This window comes from Nomascus leucogenys, chromosome 11, assembly GCF_006542625.1.
Source record: "Nomascus leucogenys isolate Asia chromosome 11, Asia_NLE_v1, whole genome shotgun sequence".
Lineage (NCBI taxonomy): Eukaryota > Metazoa > Chordata > Mammalia > Primates > Hylobatidae > Nomascus > Nomascus leucogenys.
This window is the reverse complement of record NC_044391.1, coordinates 60,044,407-60,064,461: the sequence shown is the minus strand read 5'-3', so window position 1 is coordinate 60,064,461 and position 20,055 is coordinate 60,044,407. Positions and strand designations below refer to the sequence as shown.

Here is a 20,055-nt window from a genome sequence, read left to right as displayed (position 1 = left end):
CACATGCTATAGTGTACCTTTGTACACCGACACCTATATAATTTTGTAAAACTGACACCTATATAATTTGTGAATCCAAAAAATTTTTCTTGTGTACTATACTATATAGCTGTAAACATTTTTAGAGCCAATTTATAAATTTTTATTGCTACATATAAAAATTTATAACATTTAATAGAATATGTCTTACCACACTATAATCAAAAGTTTTTTTGAATTAAAAAATGAAAACCAATCCGTTTTACTTAGTTTGATAAAGCATTTTGTTCATCACACTCAGATCCCAATAACTTTTAACTGTATGTAGTGCCAATTTCTATTTTTAAAATGTAGATAAGCCCTCATTTAGCCAAAGGATTCCCTACGAGTTGGAAAAAACCAGCAAACAATAAACCTAGAGTTCCAGAAATGTTTAGAAGGACAGCAGCTTTACTAAAGTGCTCAGTTTTCCACAGGAGCTCCTTGGAAGTGATAGCTCCTGTTTGGATGCATTGATTCTGGTTGAGTTGCGTTCCATGCTTCATGTTTATTTTATTTGTCAGAGAGGGCATTGCAAAATGTGGGTCTACCTCAACCTTACACATACAGGAGATTCAATTAAAAATTAATTGAAACTTTGGACTGATTTTTCTCTAGCAAGTATTGCAAATACATGATGTCCAAATTTCCCAGCTCACTCCCATAAAATGATTTCTGCCCATTTTATAGTATGGTAAGAATAATTCAGAAGGGAGCAAGAAAAGGAAAGACAGGGGAAGGAACCTTCTTTCCCTCTCATGGGTGTAGGCCAATCTTTGGGGGAAAAATGGGAATTTCTGCTTTAGCCATTTGTTCTTACTGACCTTCCTGTGTCCCCATGCTACCTTGATCCATTCCTCCCTTATGTGGTCCAGTTCTCACATAATTCTGCCCTACCCTGAAGTACTTCCAATTTCAAAATTATCTATTTTCTTCTCTGATATCCTTAAATTCAAACTCAGGAACAAAGCCATTTGACTAAATTCATAGCAGTGGAAATGTCTGATAACCAACAAGCTTCCTTTGTAGGGGTGTTTGGAATTTTTAAAGAGGATACATTAATCCATACGACATAATATGTTAGGCAGCATAATCTAATGAAAAAAAGAGTAGGAAAGGTTTTGTTTTGTTTTGTTTTGTTTTGTTTTAAACCTTTGTTCTGGCTGTGAGTTTCTAAAACCTGTCTGGGGCTTGCTTGACCTTTGGATTCAGCTCTTCTAAGCTGTCCTGGCTTCTATAGCTGCCTCCTTTCCTTGTCACTGAATTCACAAATTCTTTGGAAGCTCTGTGTCTTTTAATTTATTGTTTTGTGTTGTAGATTTTTGGTTGCGGTGGCTATAGGGCCTCTGACAATGTAAGAGTTGATATGAAGAGTGGTAACTGGATCATTTTAATGCCAGAAGCTGCATTTGTGTTTGAGAAGGATGCCACAAATGCTGTTTGAAAGTTTCACCTTCTTCTGCGTCAGTCTTTATCAGAACTATAACTAATAGCTAATATGTGAGGTTTTAAGGTTTGCTCTTCTACCTTTTTGTGCTTATTTTCTGTTGAGCTGTAGAATAATCCAGAGGTGTAGATAGTAAGAAAATAACAATTAAACTATGTTGCATATCTTTCAGTTACACAAATGTTAGAATGGTTGGCAAGAATTGTCATTCTCTTTAACTGTAGAAGCAGCATTGTAGGGGAACTAAGTGAAGTAAAAACTAAAGTTTTCCTTTAAGTTATGGAGAGGTGTTAGATTATTAGTTTATTTCTCTGTCCCTTCATTGTCTTTTTGAACTATTGATTGTAATGGTTTTTAAAAAGGCAGTTTAGGAGGCATCTAAGTTTATGTACTTGCTAGCTCATGTCAGCTATATATTTTCTTGTATAAGCTAACAAAAGTCTCTATATTGAAAACAGAAAATCTGGGTTCTTCGTGAGGGAACCACATTCTCTGAGCCATTGTAGCTCGTTATCATTAGTATAGGCCTAGAGTAGACATAAAAGTTTTTTGCATTTTTTGTGTATGTGGATGAGGAAAATTTACCATTCACACATTAAATCCCGTATTTTTGGATATCTAGCTTTAAATGACTTGCAACATAAAAAACTTCACTCATCGATCAGACTGCACTGATTTGTATTTAGTGGTGTTGGGTTGAAACTCTAGAAACACACAGATTTCTTAGGCAGTGGCTTTACTTTGCTTTTTCTAATCAGTATACTGGACCATTTGATTACTGGTATATATTAGTTTGTAGACTTTTTCTCAGAAAGATTGCTAGTCTTGTCTTATAATGGCAGCGTATAAGTTGATGTGAAAGCAATCACAGACCAATAAATAAGAATCACATGGGAGCACTTATGTTATGAAATTAAAATGAAAAGAACTGGCTTGATAAAATAACTCATACCTCTGATTCAATCTCTTCATTTTAAAATATTGATGATTCTGAAAAATATTCTGGGCAGAAGTGTTCTATATCAATGTTGCCATATACTTAATCAGAGCCTAGCACATCTGTTTTTTTGTCTACATGACAAATACTGGTATACAGTACATTCCATTGAGTAAAGATCCCCAAGTTTTAATATTGAATATTCTTTATCTTTAAAACCCTTTACACATAATATTTCTTATATGTTTCTGGTTAGAAAACAATCTTACTAATGGAAAGTACTACATTTCTCCCCACCCCCTTTTTTTTTTTTGCCACTATTGCTTTATAGATATGCCCTTTCAGTAGTTAGTTTATAATAATTAGTAAACTCTTTAATCCCAGTGTGAAATTTTATTTTCAATTAATAAAATTACAGTTTTTCACAGATATCATAACAACCATATTCATTTGCCTGCAATACCATTTCATGTATAACTTTGAAATCAGATATTTTTTTAGATTTAGTGATATTCATATGTAGTATATTAAAACAGAAAGTATGTTTTTAAAAGTAGTATCCTAGAATGTAGTATTAGTGGTATTTTCATATTATGGTATAAAGGCATTACTTTGTGAAATTCTTTTAATGATGCCATTAAAAGGTCTTCTGTAAAGGCTTGAAAGAAAGAGAATATTATTGAAAGTGGTCTTTTTTGGGGGAAGCTGAGTAAATTGACCCACTTCAGACTTAAAGGCATCCAAGCTTGCCTAATCCTTATCAACTTTTATAAATTGAGACTATACATTTTGCTGCTGCATAATTTCAACTGATAGTCTATATACTCTTCTTAGATATATTGCTGCTTGATTTTCTACTTACTTTTTATTCATACAAATGTACTGCCTTTTTACTGTGTATTGTCCTTTGATGATATCTTTTAAAATTTATTTTAAAGTCTTCAAGCTCATGTATCATTTTTACCTTCTTATCACTTTCGCTTTTTACTGTCTGGTTTGTCCTTCATTGGCTTGGCCTTCCAATACTGTGCCTCGTGATTTTGAAGGCTACAGAAACTTGAGGAAAGCAATCGAGAAGAAAGAAGGTTGGAATATTTCCCAGGTTTTTTATTAAAATGTTGTTTAAATACTTAGTTGCTATTCACAAGGAAATGTGTTATAGTATTATAGATTGTTTCAGACTAGATAAGCTGGGGTGCTCCTAAAAGTAATGCTAATTTTATAAAACTAACAAGAACACTGTAATAAATTTTTAAGAAAATACTTTTTAAGAATAAAATCTTCACTAGATACTTGAATTATTGATTACAGAATAAACTATGATAATTATGGTAATGACTTACCTTTTGTAGGATAAAAATAACCCTAAAACCCCTGCCATTTGATTTATTAGAAAAAGAAAAAACAACAGTAATTCTTTGTCTTACAAAAACTTGTGAGCAGAGCGGAAATTGACATTTTGTTGTAGCACATGCTGAGTCATGGGTGGGCCTCCGTCTCTCTCTTCTTTATTTGGTATAATCTTTACTGGAAAAAAAACCATTAAAATGACAACAAACAAAAGGAAACTGTGGCCTTATTACAAATAAGATTTATAAAACATTCTTAAGGTTGAAATAGAAAAACAATTTTTGCTTTTAAAATGTATTTGAAGTGGACATCAAAAACAGGATAGTTGCTTTTTTTTCATTTGAAACTAGCAAAATTTAGAATAATATTCTTGATTGCATTTTACTGATTCAGAATTATGATTATTTAACCAAGGATCAAGTGGTATTTTCCTTCTTATCAGAAGTTTTCTTCATAGATTTTCCTAAACAAGTCTCTAGATTACATAGTCAAAATGATTAAGAAAATATACTAGTTTCAAGGTAATATTTAACTATTTCAGAAGCCCTGCTTTAGACATTCATCTTTTACTTAAGAACTTGAGAACTTATACTATGCAATTAGTTAAATGAATATCTTACTTTAAATATCTTAAAGTTTAAATGTTTTTCTTTAAATTACCTTATAATTTATATTTTATAATTATATTTAGTATGTTATATAGTATTCTAAAGTTTTTATACTTATATGCCATAAGCCCATAGGTTCTTTAAAGTATTCTGTACTTAGGCTATAATTTTAATTTTTTATCAGTCATACTATAACTCACCTAAGCAATACATACTTAGGACAACATGTTTATTATTGGAATTAAATTAAGGCATTAAAATTGTGAAATTTCTTCTATTCCGAAAGGTCAAAATAAGATGCATCATTAAAGTTGTGTGTGGAAGCATTTAATCACCATAAAATATTCAATTCCTTTAAATGTACTCAGTGAAAGGAGTTTATTCCCATCTTTACATGATCCCTGCAGGAGAGCAAAAGCAGAGTGGTTTGGTGGTTACAGAACAACTTCTCAAACATAGTCGTGTGTACAGATCTCCTAGAGATTTCGATAAAATGCAGATTCTGATTCAGTAGGGCTGAGATGGAGCCTGAGATTCTGCATAAGTAGTAAGCTCCCAGGTGATGCAGATGCTTCCAGTCTGTGAGCTGAACTTTCAGATGTTCTGGGAGTCAGGATAACTGGTTTTAGTCCTCTTGAGGGAATGCACTTCTCCAGGCCACAGTTCCCTTTTTGTTTGTCAAATGAAGGGGGTAATTGCTAATGTTCCTTCCAGCTCCCAAGCTTCTGATTCTATATAAAGTACAAATTTAAATATCTTCCATTGCTACTTAGATACTTATTTTAGGTATCAATTTGCCTCCGTTTACCAAGGAAAACTTCAATATTTGAGGTATAAAAGTTATAACTATCAACTTGTATTTTAAAAGTTTAAGCCTTTAAATTAATAATGTAAAGTTACGACTGCTGATTTTTCCACATCAGTAGTGGCATGAATGACTTATAATATATGAGTTAATGTGGAAGTGAAAGAACATTTGTTTAACTGGGTATCAGTGAGTTGGAGTGGGGAGTAGAAGGATATGTTGGGTCAAATGTTTGGAATAAGGTGTTGTATGGCTGTAAACTTAAGTATAATGTGATTTGGTTGGAACTTGAAGTAATACAAGAACAGAGAATAATGAAAACTGTATTCTGTAGCAGTCACAGGTGAGAAAGGGAGACTGCCCAGGAGAGGGAACTGGAAAACCGGCTGGGAGATGTCTCCCTAACAAATTATCCTTTCCTAGCCTTACACCTTAGACCTAAACCTCAAGTATAGCACTGTTTGAGTGCGTGCTGCTGGCCTTTTAATTGATGATTGGATGAAAGAGGAATTTCTTTCTAGATTTTCAGCTTGAACTGCATGATGGTGGAAAATCAGCAGTCCTAGTATATTATAAGCAACCTAAGAGAGGCATTCAGTATATCACATAAAATTATTTCTTGTTTATCATAAAAGTTCTTTCTAGGTGGTTCCTAGTTTTCTTCAAGCACATTTTTCTCCATCCAAATGATTTAACAACACTCATGGAACCCTGTTGCAGTTTACTTCATTCATTTCCAGTTAAGACTATTGTATTGGTACTCCTACTTATACTTTCTTCTCTCTCCACATGTATGCTGTCTCTCATGCATCTTTATGCATCTTTGAAACTGTACCATTCTGCTCCAGCCGAGCTCGTGCATGAGACACATAGGCATGTTCACACAGAGGTGCTCATGCATAGTCACAGGGATTGGTTTATTTAACAAACACTTACTTCACATTTGTTATGTGCCAGGACCTGGGTACTAGGGATGTAATGTGGAGGCAAACAGACACGATGCCTTCCCTTAGGAAGCTGACTGCCTAGTGAGAAATACAGACACTAAATAAATAATAACATAAACAAAAATGACAAACTCTGAAAAGTCCTTACAAGGGAAAAGTATATTCATAGTGCTCAGTACAAAAATATCTCTGAGGATAGAAACTTAATCATTAAAGTTATAGTTATAATAGGGCCTAAATGAGATTAAGTTTTTAGCCTAGAAGCTAAAAATCAATCCATGTATTAGGGAAATTATTTAATATAGAAGAATATATGAAAACATGATAGCTGTTATTAAGCTATTCTGATAAAGTTGTAAAGTTTTTTTTCTAGAGGAATTTTACTTGGAGAATATTGCATTATTTGAGTATTCTATTTATCTATTTATTTTTAAAATTTATTATAATTTATTTATTTATTTATTTTTGAGACAGTCTCGCTCTGTTGCCCGGGCTAGAGTGCAGTGGCGCGATCTCGCCTTACTGCAACCTCTACCTCCCAGGTTCAAGCAATTCTCCTGCCCCAGCCTCCTTAGTAGCTGGGATTACAAGCATGCATCACTATGCCCGGCTAAGTTTTGTATTTTTAGTAGAGACGGGGTTTCACCATGTTGGCCAGGCTGGACTCGAATGCTTGACCTCGTGATCTGACCGTCTCAGCCTCTCAAAGTGCTTTTTAATGATTTTAAAATGCTACTATAGCACAAAAGGAAATAGTTCATATACAGATTCATTTAAAGTTCACTTTTTCTTAATGTTATTTAGCTTAATTAAATATGTGAGTCTAGCGATCAGTAGTGTAATTTCTGTGCATAGTTGATTGCTACACCCACAAAGGATTAGAGTTATTTGGGTATACAAAAGTTCTGTCTTTTCCTCAGGGCCACCAGGGCAGAATTAATTTAGCTATAATCATTCCCTGGTATGTGTGTAGTTATGGCTGTAGGTACTAGGTAACTTAAGAGGAGAGCTTCCAATTATAAGGTGAATCTTGTGGCAGACCCTGAAATTTTCTGTTCAATCAAAGGGCATCCTGAACATTAGACAGTTTTTGGTATGCAAAGACACATTGTGTGAGACCGTAATGAGAAGTAGCCTTGTGCTGTACGGGCTGCCTAAGAAAAAAGAGCCTGTGCCACTACATGAAGGAGACCTGAACATACTGATGGATATAGCTAGTGTAGCCAAGCTTACTGTGGGCAGATTTAAACTGGAACTTTAAATTTACTCTTAAATGTATTAGGACATCAGTGAAAATGTAGTTTTTTATATCTTTGTATTTATATGAGAGAAGTTTTTTTGTATTCAGATGAGAAAACAAAAATGTTTGATTTCTTTTGAATTTAAGTTGCCTTACATTCTAGTTAATTGGCTGCTACTGTGACTAGTTCTTAGGGGTGTTGAGATCTCGTGCTTTTGGGCATAATCTATTCCTCAGTGTTTTCTGAAAATAAGCTTTTGTCCAGTGATATAAATCATTACACTATTGATTGATTGGCAATTTCCATTTTTCTCTGAAGCATCAGATAGAATAGCTTTGCTCAGTTAAGTGACCAACATTTAAAGTTTGTTTTCACAAATCATTGATGGCTTTTAAAAATCGGAGGGAAAAAAAGTGAATAATTTTCCTTTCTATTTTAACACCGTACCCTTATGTTCCTTTTTTTAGTGTGGCTGGTAAAGAGGATAATACAGACACTGACCAAGAGAAGAAAGAAGAAAAGGGTGTTTCAGAAAGAGAAAACAGTGAATTAGAAGTGGTAAGTATGAAAGAATGAACTTGTCAGTTTTAGTCACCAGGTTTGGTTGTTCTTGGTTGATGATAACTTACTAACTTACTTGTAGAAAAGTGAACTGCTTATGATGCATTCTGTTTAATCTATTTCTTTGAAGATGTTTCTTCAGAAATACGAGCTATAAAATATTGGCAACTCTCAATCTTATGTATCGTGAAAGCATTGTGTTGGGGAGTCAGGAGTAGAATACTATGAGAGATGAAATACTTTTTGATTTGAGACAAAATTACTATGTAATAACCTTAACATTTTTATACTGATGAAAAGCGAATTTTTTTTATGTTTCTGTACTTTGTACTCCAGCAGACTGTCTCAATGAGGGAATCAGTTTGTTTTGCCAATATTATGCTATTAATTTTCACAAATCACATTTTAGGAAGAAAGTCAAGAAGTGAGTGATCATGAGGATGAAGAAGAGGAGGAGGAGGAGGAGGAAGATGACATTGAGGGGGGTGAAAGTTCTGATGAATCAGATTCTGAATCAGATGAAAAAGGTACTTGCCCTTTGGTATAAGGGCAAAAATTCATTTTGGGAAGTTGTTTAAACCATGACAGAAAACTCTTAACATTCTCCATTTCATACTTGATGAAAGCAACTTTTGTGACCACTGACCTACATTTGCCTTCCAAGGCTTATGTGTGAAACAAATGAGTTACTTCTCTTACTGGATTTAGTCATTGTGTGATTTCCATTCTTACCTAATACAAATAGCATTGTCCTTGACCAAAATGAACACTCTTTATATCATTCACCTTTTGGTTTTTGGTTTTTTCAGGAAATTTTTCTAATAACTACCAAGTGAATAAAAATACCTAGTTGATGGTTTTTATGCTCTTGCTTGAAAGCCAGAATTCTGATATTTTGGCCTAGTACCAGGATTTTTATTTTCTTCTTTTATAAATAGCCAATTATCAAGCAGACTTGGCAAACATCACTTGTGAAATTGCAATTAAGCAAAAGCTGATTGATGAACTAGAAAACAGCCAGAAAAGACTGCAGACTCTGAAAAAGCAGTATGAAGAGAAGCTAATGATGCTGCAACATAAAATTCGGGACACTCAGCTTGAAAGAGACCAGGTGCTTCAAAACTTAGGTAAGAATTATATTTAATTCACATGAAAGTTCAAGCTAAATCTTCAAAATGGGTTTTTATCTTTTCCTTTAGAAGAAAAAAAATAGCCATATTAAACCCTTTTTTGTTATTTATTTGTTTTGTTTTTGCAAGTCAAAGTTTGTGCCATTTATTTAAAAGTTATATGTAGCTTGTAAATCCTTTTTGGCCACATTATATGTTAATTTGTCTCATAATGTTAAATATTGTTATTTGTTTTGTTTTTTCATACCGATATCTGCCTAAGCTATTTACTTACTTTATACAAATTTATGGTTGTTTTAATGTTTTGATTTATGTTGGGGACATTTTAACATAACATGTTAATAAATAAGCTTCAACAATCATTAAACAGGTTAAGAGTAGATAATAAAAGAGAGAATGATTGAAAGACACCCTAGTCTTCTGAGATGTGGGTGTTTGGGAAGTAACTCTTCTCTTAGGATATGGACTGTAAATCTGTGAAATAAAAATCTGTGTCTCACAAAAAACATATAAAAATGTCCTCTGGTCATTTAGGCTCGGTAGAATCTTACTCAGAAGAAAAAGCAAAAAAAGTTAGGTCTGAATATGAAAAGAAACTCCAAGCCATGAACAAAGAACTGCAGAGACTTCAAGCAGCTCAAAAAGAACACGCAAGGTTGCTTAAAAATCAGTCTCAGTATGAAAAGCAGTTGAAGAAATTGCAGCAGGATGTGATGGAAATGAAAAAAACAAAGGTATTGATTATTTTTTCCATTAACGTTTGATGTTCAGTATGATTTTGTCATTTGGGACAAAAAAATAAACAACTATTGTGGTTCTTTCCATATTCGATAAAGGTAACCCAGTCTTACAAATGATGTACTTTCCTTTGGCAATTAGAAGTTGTTTCTGATAGTCATTCCTCATCAAAGCCTTTCTTCAGAGTAGCTGAAAATCATGTGCTCATCAGGGCTTCTTAGACATTGATAGATATTTCTTCTCTTAAAACTCTTATGCAAGCTTAACAAAAGTATAAAATATTTCAAATATGCAAGAAAGCATAGATAATAACATAACAAACACTGTATCCACAGTCTAGTTTAAAATATTAAGCATTACAGATATACAGTAAGCCTTCTGTTTATCTTTTCCTGATCATATTCCCCATTCTCCAATAGCTAATAACTGTCTTAAATTTAGTGTTTATCATTCCTATACTTAGAAAAGCACTAATTTTCTTCCCCTGTCCAAAGAGAGTGTGCAAATCCTGATCTGTTATCTGTTTTTGTTGTGGGATTAATTATTCTTTAAATCTTTCATGAAAGTCAGTGTAGTTTTCTTAAAATAGCAATAAAATAGCAAATATGGAAGTGATTTAGAAAGTGTAATCATGCGTCACTTAATGATGGTACATTCTGAGAAATGCATTTTTAGGTGATTTCATTATTGTGCAAACATCATGGAGTGTACTTATACAACCACGATGGTATGGCCTACTACACATCTAGGCTATGTGGTACAGCCTGTTGCTCCTAGGCTACAAACCTGTACAGCATGTTACTATGCTGAATACTCTAGGCAATTTTAACACAATGCTAAATATTTGTGTATCTAAACATAGAAAAGGTATTGTAAAAAATACAGTATAAAAGATAAAAAATGGTACACTTTTTTTTTTTCGAGAGGGAGTCTCGCTTTGTTGCCCGCCTCCCAGGTTCAAGCAGTTCTCCTTTCTCAGCCTCCCCAGTAGCTGGGACTACAGGTGCACACCACCATGCCCAGCTAATTTTTGTATTTTTAGTAGAGACAGGGTTTCACCATATTGGTCAGGCTGGTCTCAAACTCCTGACCTCAGCTGATCCACTTACCTCGACATCCCGAAGTGCTGGGATTAAAAGCATGAGCCACTGTGCCAGCCAAAAATTGTACACTTTTACAGGCATTCCTGATTTTACTGTGATTTGCTTTATTGCCCTTTGCAGATAGTGCATTTTTTACAAATTGAATGTTGGTGGCAACCCTGCCTTGAGGATGTCTGTTGGCACTATTTTTCCAACAGCATTTGCTCACTTCATGTCTCTGTCAGCATTTTTTTTTAACAATTAAGTTTTTTGATTAAGGCATGCACATTATTTTTTTAGACATGATGCTATTGCGCACCTAATAGACTACTGTATAGTATAAACATAACTTTATATGCACCGGGAAACCCAATAAATTTGTGTGACTTGCTTTAATGTGATATTCACCTTTTTGCGGTGCTCTGGAACCAAACCTGCAAGGTCTCCAAGGTATGCCTGTAAGATATGCACTTACCATGAAGGGAGTTTGCAGGACTATAAGTTGCTCTGTGTGAGTCAGTGAGTGAATGGTAAACGAACATGAAGTCCTAGGACATAGCTATACACTGCTGTGGATTTTATCACTACTGTACACGCTTAAGCTACACTAAATTTATTTTAAAAACTCTCTTCAGTGATAAATTAACCTTGGCTTACTGTAATTTTTTTACTTTATAAATATTTTAAGTTAAAAAAACTTTTTGACTCTTTTGAAATATCACATATTTTAAAACACAAATGCACTGTATAGCCATACAAAAATATTTTTTCTTTATATCATCATTCTGTAAGCTTTTATCTATTTTAAATTTTTATATTTTTTACTTTTTAAACTTTTTTGTTAAAACTAAAACACAAACATGCACGATAGCCTAGGCCTATGCAGAGTGAGGATCATCAATATCACCGTCTTCACCTCCCCATCTTGTCCCACTGGAAGGCCTTCCAGAGCATGAACACACATGGAGCTGTCATCTCCTATGATAACAATGCCTTCTTCTTAAATATCTTCTCAAGGGCTTGCCTGAGGCTGCTTTATAGTTAACTTTTTTTCATAAGTCTAAAATATCTATAAAAAGTATAGTATAGTAAATACATAAACCAATACATAGTCATTTATTATCCTTATCAGGTATTATGGACTATACATAATTGTGTGGACTATACTTAGTATGACTAGCAGCACAGTAGGGTTGTTTATACCAGCACTACTGCAAACGGGTGTAGTGCTTTGTAATGTGATGTTATGACATTATTACATCACTAGGCAATAGGAATTTTTTAGCTCCACTATAATCTTATGAAACCACTGTCTTAAATGTGGTTCATTGTTGAGGTAAATGTTGTTAGGAGGCACATAGTCATTTGATTATTATGTTGTGTAGTTGCTGATAACAACAGCGCTAAAATTATTAAGTGCTTATTAAGTTGTTGAGAATTCAAGTGCCAGTTACTGCTAAAACGCCGTGTGGGTGTTAACTGGTTGAATTCTCACAAAAATCCAATGCTGTGGAAATATTATTTCCATTTTATAGATGAGCAAACCAAAGCCTAGAGAAGTAAAGTAATTCGGTCAAGGTCACACAGCTACTGATAGTAAGCTAAGCATCAAGTTTTCAAGTTGCAGAACAACTGAATATTGAATACAAAAAGCATAGAATACTAAGCAATTTAATAAAAATGTATTAGAAATAGAAATATATGAATCCCACAGAAATAAGAATTGCCCATTTTAAATGTGCAGCAAAACTGCATGTTTCCATGTTAAGTATTCAGAATTCTAAGAACTTACTTCCATATATGTGGTTGATTTAAAGAATGTTGTGGCAGAGTAATTTCAACAGATGTATATACCTAATTGATTAGGTTCGCCTAATGAAACAAATGAAAGAAGAACAAGAGAAAGCCAGACTGACTGAGTCTAGAAGAAACAGAGAGATTGCTCAGTTGAAAAAGGATCAACGTAAAAGAGATGTAAGTGGGTTTTAACTCTCAGTTACGTAAGAAAATTGTACATTGAAAAAGATTGTTTAATAAATGGAGGAAAAATTTCTGGTAACCGTAACTACTAATTGCAGGTTAAGGACAATAGATAAGCATACATTTTATAAAATGTCATTTATTACAGTATGTGGATTATGGTAATTCAGTATAAGAGTTCATAAAAAACACTGTAATATTATATATTTTATTTGAGGCCTATTTTCCTGATGATGACATAGAAGTAAATGGCAAGAATGACTGGTTATCCCTAGGATGACCAAGGAACTAGTTGCAGTATTATATAAGATAGCAAGTTTAGGATGGTTTTGAAGAATGTTTTATCACTAGAGGTACTTATAAATAATCCTAGAGTAACAACCAGCCCTTATTAGAAGAGGCTTTTATAAGGACTATCAAAATTTTTGTATCCTTTGACTCAAGATTCTACTTCCATGAATTTAGATGAAGAAAATAATCTAAAATAAGTAAAAATACTATGCATCAAAATCTTCACTTTAGGATTCTTTGTCATTGTGAAAAAAGTAAAAACAACCAAGATCCCTGACAGTAGGAGGAATGGTTAAAGAAATTATGGTACATTCCATTTATATTTTGAAACTGTACACTTATCTGAAAAATGACCATGCATTAAGTGTAAAGCATGGTCATTTTACATATAAATGTATGCTTGATTTCAATGAGGGAAAATTCAAAGGATACATCTCAACGTGCTAATTGTAGTTGTGTTAGGGTTATAAGTTATGGTTGATTTTTTTCTTCTTCTTTCCAAAATTTTGGCAATATGATTATTTCTTTTAGGTGAAAAATTATGGTTAGGATTTTTTTTTTCTTAAAAGAAGCTGGGTGCAGTGGCTCATGCTTATAATCTAAGCCAGCACTTTGAGAGACTGAGGCGGGAGGATTGCTTGAGCCCAGGAGTTCTAGACTAGCCTGAACAACAACACAGCAAGACTCCCTCTTTGAAAAAGAAGAGGCCATCACTTTTTCCCTTATTATTGGTTAGGTTTCTGCCATTATTCCTTTTTACTTGCTCAACTTTTCCTAAATCCTCCCTGGAAAAATATGAGCATAAGGCATATTTTAGAAAATGGAAATCTATTTTGGGATGTAAAGAGGAAAGGGGATAGAGAAAAGAGGGTAGTGAGGTAGAAAAGTGGATAGTGGATATTTTGTCCAGATGACTCCCCTATTTTGGTTATGTTTATTTCTTTTTTTCTCCTACTATGTCAGTGTATTTTAATAATCAGTGTATTTGTCACAGTTAATTCCTGGGCATTTAAAATTGTGTTTTTATCGATCTGATCCTACTGAAATCAAGTAGAAGCACATTCTAACATATTGCCTATTCTTTTTTTTGTTATTGTTTTAAAAGTTGGGATATAATTCACATATCCTAAAATTTACCTTTTAAAGTGTACAATTCATGTTTTTAGTATATTCACAAAAGTGTGCAATGATCACCATATCTAATTACAGAAAATTTTCATTACTCCAGGTCTAGATACACTATACTCATTGGTAGTCACTCACCATTGCCCCGGCCTCTGGCAGCCACTAATCTACATTTTGTCTCTGTGGACATTGCATATAAATGGAATCATACCAGATGTGGTCTTTTGTGTCTTGCTTTTTTTTTGTTTTTTTGTTTTTTTTTGAGACAGAGTCTTACTTTGTCGCCCAGGCTGGAGTGCAATGCGTGATCTTGGCTCACTCTAACCTCCGCCTCCCAGGTTCAAGCCATTCTCCTGCCTCAGCCTCCTGAGCAGCTGGGACTACAGGCATGCACCACCACACCTGGCTAATTTTTGTATTTTTAGTAGAGAGGGGTTTTCACCATGTTGGCCAGGCTGGTGTTGAACTCCTGACCTCAAGTGATCCACCCCGCCTCAGCCTCCCAAAGAGCTAGGATTACAGGTGTGAGCCACTGCACCCAGCTGTGTCTGGCCTCTTTTATTTAACATGATAGTTTCAAGGTTCAGCCATGTTATAACATGTATCAGCACTTCATTCTTTTTTTATGGTTATATAGATAGAATACGTTTTGTTTGTCCATTCATCAGTTGATAGACGTTTGGGTTCTTTCCATTTTTTGGCTGTTTATTTTATATTTAATGAAAACCTTTGGACAACGGGAATAATTTCTTTACAGTGTATGCTACCTATTTCTTTATTACTAATTCATATAAGATATAGGGAGATCAATATTGAACTCCTGGGATGAACTCTTTGAATCTTTTCCATAACATATGATGCCTATATTCTATTATAAAGACACAATGCTGGCTAATCACATATAAAGCTAACATTCATACTCCTTCTCCCTTTTATTTGTTGCCTTGTGTACATATTGACCTCCTTTTAAAATTGTTCCTTGTCATATTCATCTTTGAACCCTTAGAAAGTTCAGGGTGACATTTACATACCATATACAAATATGAATGAGCTTGAGATTTGGTTTTTAATAGGAAGAAATTTAATGTAACAAGTTTCAAACTATATGATAATTTTAGTTTTTGATAATTCATTAATTTAAAAAACATATTAATTTTGCTTTTATATCAGTCATTGTGATAGGCAATTAAGATATGGCTGTGATAAGATAAAGTCATTTTCTCAAGGAATTCCCATCTGATGAGACAGAAATATATATAAACATAAAATGAATGATCTGTTTGAATTTGAATGCAAAACACGAGTGATTATTTGTTAAATAACAGAATTTAAGTACTAGAAAGGAAGTTTGTAGTGAACTGTCATTCTTAAACTTTGTCCAAGATCACAGAATTGAATAAATGATAGAACTGGAATTAAGACCTAAGTTCTTTCTTTTTTCCTTTTTTCTTTCTTTCTTTCTTTCTTTCTTTCTTTCTTTCTTTCTCTCTCTCTCTTCCTTCCTTCCTTCCTTCCTTCCTTCCTTCCTTCCTTCCTTCCTTCCTTCCTTCCTTCCTCCTTCCCTCCCTCCCTCCCTCCCTCCTCTTTCTTTCTTTCTTTCTTTCTTTCTTTCTTTCGTTCGTTCGTTCATTCGTTTTTTTTTGAGATGGAGTCTCACTCTGCCCTCCAGGCTGGTGTGCAGTGGCACAGTCTTGGCTCACTGCAGCCTCTGCCTCCTGGGTTCAAGCGATTCTCCCACCTCAGCCTCCCGAGTAGCTGAGATTGGAGGCACGTGCCACCATGCCTGGCTAATTTTGTATTTTTAGCAGAGACAGGGTTATGCCATGTTGGCCAGGCTGGTCTCCAACTCCTGACCTGAAGTGATTCTCCCACTTCGGCCTCCCAAAGTGCTGCGATTACAGGCATGAGCCACTGCTCCTGGCCTCTGAGTTCTTTTTAAGTCCAAAATTTTTTCTTAAATTATATGCCTGTAGAATGGCTTGAAGTAATCCTAATTAGTCATCTTTATTTTGAGAGTACCTAGAAACAAATTAATAGTCAATGCAGACATGTTTTATTGTCCATTTACTTTATCCACCATAAGATCCATAGTTATTGTAAGTACTAATCAAATTAATATATATTCCTCCTGTGTCTACAAGAGTTTATAATTATTGTATATATTGTAAGATGACGCTATTGAAAATATTCTAAGCTTTGTTTCTTCCTGTTTGTGCCTCAAACAGCAACTAAAACAAAATATCTAACAAAATTAAATAAGATAACATTTGTAAAGCATTTAGAAAAGTACTGCACATAGTAAGCACCAAATGTATCAAATTAAAGTATGTAACACAGAGATAACCTTTCATTTTTTCAAAAAGGGATGGGGTATATCTGTATTTACTTGTGTTTGTTGGAATGAAATCGCTGTACCTGTAATAATACATACAAGGTTGTTGACTCAGATTCTGCTAAGAACTCATAGTTCCCAGGGGTATGGGGAAATATATTCATATAGGAATAGGAAATATTGTATCTTTCACTTTACTATTTCCACTTATTTAATATTATTTTATAGCATCAACTTAGACTTCTGGAAGCCCAAAAAAGAAACCAAGAAGTGGTTCTACGTCGCAAAACTGAAGAGGTACAGTAAGCAAGCTGACCATTTGGAAGAAACATTCTGACTTTGAGATAAATGATGTATTTCTATAGACTAAGAGAATGAGTCAACCTTTGCTGCAATTTCAGGTTACAGCTCTTCGTCGGCAAGTAAGACCCATGTCAGATAAAGTGGCTGGGAAAGTTACTCGGAAGCTGAGTTCATCTGATGCCCCTGCTCAGGACACGGGTTCCAGTGCAGCTGCTGTCGAAACAGATGCGTCAAGGACAGGAGCCCAGCAGAAAATGAGAATTCCTGTGGCGAGAGTCCAGGCCTTACCAACGCCAGCAACAAATGGAACCAGGTCTACATAATTCTGTTCCTGCTGATGTAATCTTGGCCGTTAATACTGAATGTTATACTTAAATGAAGAAATGGCTCATTATTTGGCAGTGCACAATCAAATAAGTGCATAAGTAATTATGCTTGTCTGTTTTATATGATTATAGGAAAAAATATCAGAGGAAAGGATTGACTGGCCGAGTGTTTATTTCCAAGACAGCTCGCATGAAGTGGCAGCTCCTTGAGCGCAGGGTCACAGACATCATCATGCAGAAGATGACCATTTCCAACATGGAGGCGGATATGAATAGACTCCTCAAGGTGTGGAAAATAGAGAGTAGATATGCTCCCCCTTAGCTGACTGTTAATTTTACTCTTCCAATTTTGTTTCCTGGGTAAATTTAACACTTACCAAGTTTTTTTTTTTGGGGGGGGGCGGGGCGGTTTGATGGTATTGTATATAAATAAATGAGCATAATTTCTAAAAATCCAACCTGCTATCTCAATAGCAACGGGAGGAACTCACAAAAAGACGAGAGAAACTTTCAAAAAGAAGGGAGAAGATAGTCAAGGAGAATGGAGAGGGAGATAAAAATGTGGCTAATATCAATGAAGAGATGGAGTCACTGACTGCTAATATAGATTACATCAATGACAGTATTTCTGATTGTCAAGCCAACATAATGCAGATGGAAGAAGCAAAGGTTTGTAATTTTTAAAAAAGCGTAATGGTTTAATGAAAAGTGCTTTTGTATTGTTTATCATTCAAAGCACTTTCAGTTTTTACATGAAGGTATTTTCTATTTCCTGGTCTAATCTAATGCTTAGGTTTTACATGTATGCCACTTCCTGCTTGCTTTTCAGATTTCTCTGCTGATTGTGTGATAACATTTGTTGTTTATATAACACATGGGTCATCTTTACATCCCACCTTGAATTCTTAACTGCTTAAATGTGTCTTATCTTTTCAACTAAACTCTATGTTTCTTGGGGTAATGATCATATATTGCACTTATCTGAGCATCTCATTAGCTAACCCAATACTAGGAAATAAATATATGAAACAATAGGCTGTTGCCTTCTGTTTTCAGCTCAAAGTAATGGTCATCATATTATACTGATTTTATACAGGAAGAAGGTGAGACGTTGGATGTTACTGCAGTCATTAATGCCTGCACCCTTACAGAAGCCCGATACCTGCTAGATCACTTCCTGTCAATGGGCATCAATAAGGTAAGATATAACCACACTATTACTGAAAACCTAAGTTTTGACTAATTCATTTTAGTTTTATTATCTTTCTGTAGTAACCCTTTGCTTTGTAATAAGGAAGAAGATTATTCATAATTGGAAAGTATTTCTTTTACCTTTCTTTAGAGTCAGGAAGAGTGAGAAATATTTAGATCAATTTCATTAGCATGTCATCCATTATGTTTGTTTATTAGAGCAGATAAACAACTTAAAGAAGAAATAATTCCCCTTTTGCTTTAACAAAGGAAAAATTAGAAAAAATTTCTCAGCATGCAAACAAATTTGGTATCATAACTAATTTAACATTGATTCTTTACAGATCAAAAGCAAATCAGAAAAGAAAAAATAATTTAATCATTCTCTTATTTTGAATGTAAGTGCTCTAATTTGTTACCTATAAGAAAACCCTGCCCAAATGTTGAAGGTGATAATGGTTTCTGACTCACTTTTTTTTTTTCCATGTTGGGACTGTTAGAGTCTTTCTGTTCTTATGCCATCTCACTTAATTTTCACAATGTGCAAAGAGGTAATTATTATTGATCTCATTTTGCATATGAGGAAACTGAGAATCCAGAAGATAACATCTTGGACAGGTGAACTTGTACATGATCACTAAGCCAGTTACTGGAGGAGCTGGGATGACTCAAGGTCTATCTGATGTCAAAGCCCATATATCATATTCATTTGCTGTTTGATACAGATCTTTGTGTGGTAAATCCTGTTTCGTATGACCTAAGATAATTTTTTGTTGTGTTTCAGGGTCTTCAGGCTGCCCAGAAAGAGGCTCAAATTAAAGTACTGGAAGGTCGACTCAAACAAACAGAAATAACCAGTGCTACCCAAAACCAGCTCTTATTTCATATGTTGAAAGAGAAGGCAGAATTAAATCCTGAGCTAGATGCTTTACTAGGCCATGCTTTACAAGGTAATTTGCACTCGATTTTAGTTAAATGAATTTGCATGGTAGCTTTGCTTTTTGAACATGGTATAGTATATCCCTTTCCCCTATGGCTTGACTGAATAGATGCTGTATTTACTCATGCTTTTAATAATTATTCTTTCTTAAATTTGCATGTGTACATTTTGGCAAGGTAATTATTGTCATTCCAAGAAATGATTACCAACTTAAAATGGCTTACTTAACCTTACTAAGCAATTAGTTTTTATGGGCAAAGAAAACCAAGTTTTCGTATTGTTTATCTAAATTACTTAAAATATTAACCAAGTTTCATTACTTTGCTCTGCGTATCTCACTGCCTTAAAAATAAATTTATAAGTGTTTGCTATGGCATCTATTCTACATGTAAGTGGTACATAATCTTGTTTTATGTGGGAGTTTTTAACATTGGATCTGTTTTGATTGGAGTATTGCTTTTTGTTTCCTTTTTGCTGTTATTTACACAGATCTAGATAGCGTACCATTAGGTAAGTATGTTTAGCTTTCTGTGTATCCTACAGCTGCATGAATTACTAATTGTTCATGTACACTAATTGTGGTACATCTTATTTTAAAGATTTTTATTGGTGGTCAAGTGGTTTTTGCATGATCTTTTTTGAAATGTATCCATGCCCACAAACACACTGTCTTTTATCTTTATTAAACATTTCTGATTTTAAA

General features: G+C 34.2%; 1 protein-coding gene across 11 annotated transcripts in view; it reads left to right on the top strand.

The window, feature by feature from the left end:
• Positions 1–20,055, top strand: part of KIF21A (kinesin family member 21A) — a 155,422-nt gene that overhangs the window by 99,046 nt on the left and 36,321 nt on the right. For 5 of the 11 annotated variants that reach the window (XM_030822626.1, XM_030822624.1, XM_030822620.1 and 2 more), the window contains exons 12-24: positions 3,449–3,487; positions 7,821–7,911; positions 8,324–8,441; positions 8,853–9,041; positions 9,579–9,778; positions 12,731–12,838; positions 16,821–16,889; positions 16,994–17,208; positions 17,354–17,507; positions 17,696–17,890; positions 18,318–18,419; positions 19,197–19,362; positions 19,842–19,862. In XM_030822626.1, coding sequence (XP_030678486.1) covers positions 3,449–3,487; positions 7,821–7,911; positions 8,324–8,441; positions 8,853–9,041; positions 9,579–9,778; positions 12,731–12,838; positions 16,821–16,889; positions 16,994–17,208; positions 17,354–17,507; positions 17,696–17,890; positions 18,318–18,419; positions 19,197–19,362; positions 19,842–19,862 — 1,667 coding nt within the window. The remainder of the gene's footprint in view (positions 1–3,448; positions 3,488–7,820; positions 7,912–8,323; positions 8,442–8,852; positions 9,042–9,578; positions 9,779–12,730; positions 12,839–16,820; positions 16,890–16,993; positions 17,209–17,353; positions 17,508–17,695; positions 17,891–18,317; positions 18,420–19,196; positions 19,363–19,841; positions 19,863–20,055) is intronic. The other 6 variants (XM_030822627.1, XM_030822623.1, XM_030822622.1 and 3 more) reach the window with 3 other exon arrangements.